Raw genomic sequence first — 4,292 nt, 5'->3', positions numbered from 1 at the left:
CTAGGATTTTGTGGTTGTGTAGCTCATCTAATCATCACAGATAGAACGACAAACACATGGGAATTAGCCTAACAACATGTGTTCTGTTTATGTGCATGTGGGTAATGTCTTTGTAATTTACGTCATAGAACTTTATATTCCTCAGGGAAATAAAGCATGATTTAAAATGCGTTTTAAAAAAGTTGACCAGACAGGCGCAGGAAAAGGGAAAAAACACTGTTCGAGAATTTCGCTGGAGCTCATACGAAGAAAAAAATGGTTACCAAGCCAAACAACAAGCTCGAGCCGGAAGTCATTAAACTACATATCCATTTGACACTCGATTAAGTAAACATAGCTGTAATCTCTTTAAAAGCTTCTCTTTATTATAGTGTACTTTACGTCAAACCATCAGACCAATATCACCCTCGTATACCGCACTGTTATTTCTTAGAACCTTTTCCCAACAGTACATGTCAAACAGAACATTTATACGGTTACCGCAGACAGACCAGCCAAGATAGTTTCAGCAGAAATAACTGATAGATGGAAGAGTAACAGACTTTCATCCATGCTGAATTAAAACTGGTTATCAAATTGGATTATTACTCATTTTCAAACAATGCGTTTGACAAAGCAGAGCAATTAGTTCGCGTCAAGAGCTTATCGCGCTGGAAATTCCCTTTCAGCTTAATATTGGCCAACAATCTTCTTCGCTATGTTTTGTTCTTTTTTTTTTCTACATCGCCAAACTTTTGTTTCTTAACAGATGCAAGACCTTAAGCTGCGTTGTATGTTATATTAGCCTCTTACCACTTGTTGTTTTGACTGGCATGGAAGTAAGTGAAAGCATTGCTCCTCCGTCAAGTTTCCCTGACAGTGGGCTGGTACTAAGAGATTATAAACTTATAGAACTTATCCCCGTGACCTATGATAATATTTATTGAGTACATATTCTCTTTCTGATACCTATTTAGTAAATAAAATAGTGTCTCGCCTTACTCAAAGAACACACCACGTTGACCGGCCAGATCTCGAACCCAGATCCGTCGAAACAAAGCCTAACGCTTCAACCATCTGACCACCGAGTTTTCCTCGCATACCGTCTCCCATTATAACCAATTTTATACCGATAATTTGTTGTAATTTGCATCGGGGACCAAGAGGGTTCTGCGTCATAAAGGATGACTGTGTTTCACTGCAGTTTTATTTCACTAAAAAATATATAATTTTTAACATTACAAAATACAAATTTTATGTTTTAAGCTTGTGGTTGAATCTTTCACAAAACTTCAGCAAATTTCGCAGTTACAACATTATATCATAAAATGACTCACAGGAAACAAAAGGCGAACAACTCTACTTTTAAACTTTCTAAATGGATTCTAAGCTTTGATTGGTTGGTTCAGACGTCATATTCAGGTGATCGGGGAGCAATTCTTGCGCATGTCACATGTTTAAGTTACTCCAAGACATGTCCCACGGGCTTAAAAAAAATGAACAAGAGAACCATTATTACTACGACTAGAAACTATGAAAATATAAGGGTAATTTATAAAGCAATCGACATCTTGACAGTACCGTTCAGTCGTGGTCGGTCTTCCTCGGGCTCCTCTGAAGTCGTGAGAGTACTCAGTCTGCCAATGAAGAGCAGGGGTCTGGGCTGAAAATATGAGAGGAAAATTGGTACGAGCATGCTCAACTGTTCCTTTTTCGAGATTTCATATACAATTTACTTTTAGTTTTCTAGCAGCTTCTAGGAATTCGCACACATCTTTTGTCAAGTTTCCTTCAACACCTTTCAGGAAAATAAAGTTTCTCTCAGTGAGAGAAAATCATGCAAAAGAACTGACTTAAAACTTTTGGGGCTTTTAAACCACACTTTTCCCGGCTTTACCTTTGGAGGTCGGTCTGAAGCGGTCTGATTTCCATGCAGTTCTTGGTTTGTAGTTTGGAAGTTCTGACAAAAAAAAAATACATTTTCCTCAGTCTCGGTCAGAGTGAACGAAGGAATACATAGCTAAGCCTTTCAGCCACAGATATACAGGCGCAACGACGCAGATCCAGTCAATTAAAGAACGGTGATGAGCTCCTCGCCAGTCTCGAGTTAGCATGCTATAAGAATGACTCCTTTTTCTGGCTTTCCCTTCATTTTTTTTTAGGATTTGTCTAACTGTTACCTCCTCTTCTTCTCCTAGAATCAGATATTCAGAAATCTCAGAAAACTCACCGAGCTTGATTTAAAACACACACTGCAAGCAAGCAAAGAATCGCGTGAGAAATAGACAAGTAAATAGCTGCACTCGCGCGAGGAGTCGAGCTTATCGTGCGTGTAGTTTCGACTCGCTTCCATATCATCATAGCGCTTGCTACGAATTTCATTCTCTCTCTTGTTATTACAATGTACGTACCCATAGGTCTTGCGTTGAAGGTGGTATTGTATGTTGTTGACATCCAACGGCTCTTGTTATGTTGGAGAATGTTCGGTGCCGACTGCGATTCCCGAACAGGCGGGAGATTCAAAGATGGATTGTCCCTCCACACCAAGTAACTCTGTTAAAAACATCAACAAAAAAAATGTTTATGTCTCGCAAACTAAGTGGCCCAAACTCTCCCCTAGGCTCTCTCTCTCTCTCCTTGCCACTCCCTCAAGCGAGAAAGTGCGTGAGAAAGAAAGACCCTGGTAACAAGGTTGCCATCCACCCATCCCCCCCTCTCCCACAAATGTGAGGAAATGTTACCTTATCCGGGTACTTCCATGGGTCGAGAATTGCTGCATGTGGATTATTTTTCCGATGCACGGAGTAAGGCTGTACATTGTGTCTGCAGTACGCCAGCTGGGGTGTTCTAAATGTGCTGTGATAATGACTTGATTCAAATGGCCAGCCTGATGGTAGATGCTCCGCGGTTCTCATTCTAGAAGAGAAAATCAACTCTAATTAAAAAAACAAACAAACAAAAAAATACAAGGAAAAAAAAAAGGGAAATAAAGGAGAAACTTGATTCAAGGACCATAATTTATCGCTAAAGGGGAGGGAAGGGGGATCGGGGGATATTTGGGGGTTCACGTGGTTTTCAGGGGGAACGGGAGGGGGTTTAGTCGTCACCGACAGAGTATAAAGGGGGGATCAGACAATAGATAATGACCGGTCCCCTAAAGGGTTAGGATTGGTCACGCCTTAATGGCTCCCTTCAACTAATGGTATGACATGTTCCTTCATTTAATTATCATTATTACTGTTATTCTTTTTTCAGTCTTCACTCGAAATCCGTGAAAATTCTTGCCATCCTCAGTCACCCCTTTGATTGATTATCGCCTCATAGGTGCGTCTGTGTCCTAGTGAACGATTACATGTATTGCAAGGCTTCCTTATATTTGATGGGATTCATAATTGCCTACGATATTCATTAACATGGCAGAAGTAACTTAAGGAGTTCTAACCACAAACTGTTGGAATTGTGAATTTCATAGGTTAACTTAAGATATTTCATGTTTTTCTTGGTAATAATTACCAAAATCGATAATAGGCTTATTAGCTGTGGGAGCTTCATGGGAGTTTATGCCTATTGTTTAACTACTGTCTCACGGTCTGCTCACCCAGAATGTTTTTCTGTCCTAATATCGCTAGATGTCTGGAAGCAACTGATCTAAGACTCACAGAGGGAAGAGCACTTAACGTGCTAGGCGCATGATATCGGATTCCTCATGCCTACTCTAGCTATCAAATAATTCCAGCATATTTATGAAATTGCCTCATTGAACTGTTTAAGTTACCTTTGTGGATGTGCAGGTGTTCCGGTCGCTCCTACATAATCTCTCGAGTAAGTTGTCCAAGGGAACTGCTTCTTTCTTACTCCAGACGCTTAAAGTACATCAACAAACAATAAATATAATTGTTGGGATCAATTGACACACAAACGCGACAGCCGAGGAGGTTTAATTATTTGCGTTTGGTGATGAAAAGATTTGGATGTTTATAATCGCAAACCGTTCGCTTACAAACCTGTGTTTGGTGTGTCTGGTTCAGTTCCCCATGGTGGATTTTTGACGTTGCTTGCAACAGGAGAAGTTATAATTCGCTCCTCTTCTGGCATTGTTGATGTCTACTCGAACAAGCGAGTTGATTGTGCAGCTGGATCAGTTCAAAAGCCTTTAACTCAATTGAAAAGGAAGTACTCTTCATTTATCGAGTCTTTCAAAGATTGAAAGACTTAATCGAACACTTTATGGTTTGTTTATAAACCAAACAGCTGCTGACGTTGATCTTTTCGGCAGTGACTTCGAGCTCGATTTGCCGAAGTTTAGGAAGTGG

At 40.2% G+C, this 4,292-nt stretch overlaps 1 protein-coding gene across 1 annotated transcript; it reads right to left on the bottom strand.

The window, feature by feature from the left end:
• Positions 1-1,172: 1,172 nt before the first annotated feature.
• On the bottom strand, positions 1,173-4,125 carry LOC113673184 (uncharacterized). Its single transcript, XM_027189557.2, has 7 exons — positions 3,984-4,125; positions 3,755-3,842; positions 2,721-2,895; positions 2,391-2,532; positions 1,877-1,939; positions 1,561-1,642; positions 1,173-1,465 (listed from the first exon to the last, which is right to left on the bottom strand). Exons 1-7 carry the CDS (start codon positions 4,072-4,074, stop codon positions 1,429-1,431), a joined length of 678 nt encoding a protein of 225 aa, XP_027045358.2. The 5' UTR covers positions 4,075-4,125; the 3' UTR covers positions 1,173-1,428.
• Between the last annotated feature and the right edge of the window lie 167 nt (positions 4,126-4,292).

The sequence above is a fragment of the Pocillopora damicornis genome, chromosome 13 (genome assembly GCF_964200805.1).
Source record: "Pocillopora damicornis chromosome 13, jaPocDami1.2, whole genome shotgun sequence".
NCBI classification, from domain to species: domain Eukaryota; kingdom Metazoa; phylum Cnidaria; class Anthozoa; order Scleractinia; family Pocilloporidae; genus Pocillopora; species Pocillopora damicornis.
Note: the sequence above shows the minus strand (reverse complement) of the source record. Positions and strands in the feature narration are given on the sequence as shown.

Excerpts from the sequence above, each read along its gene's own strand:
- LOC113673184 (XM_027189557.2), bottom strand. The coding sequence starts at position 4,074 with ATGCCAGAAGAGGAGCGAATTATAACTTCTCCTGTTGCAAGCAACGTC. Across the intron at positions 3,843-3,983 it reads ACCAGACACACCAAACACAG|CGTCTGGAGTAAGAAAGAAG; the intron begins GTTTGTAAGCGA and ends ATGTACTTTAAG. Across the intron at positions 1,940-2,390 it reads CTTCAACGCAAGACCTATGG|AACTTCCAAACTACAAACCA; the intron begins GTACGTACATTG and ends TTTTTTTGTCAG.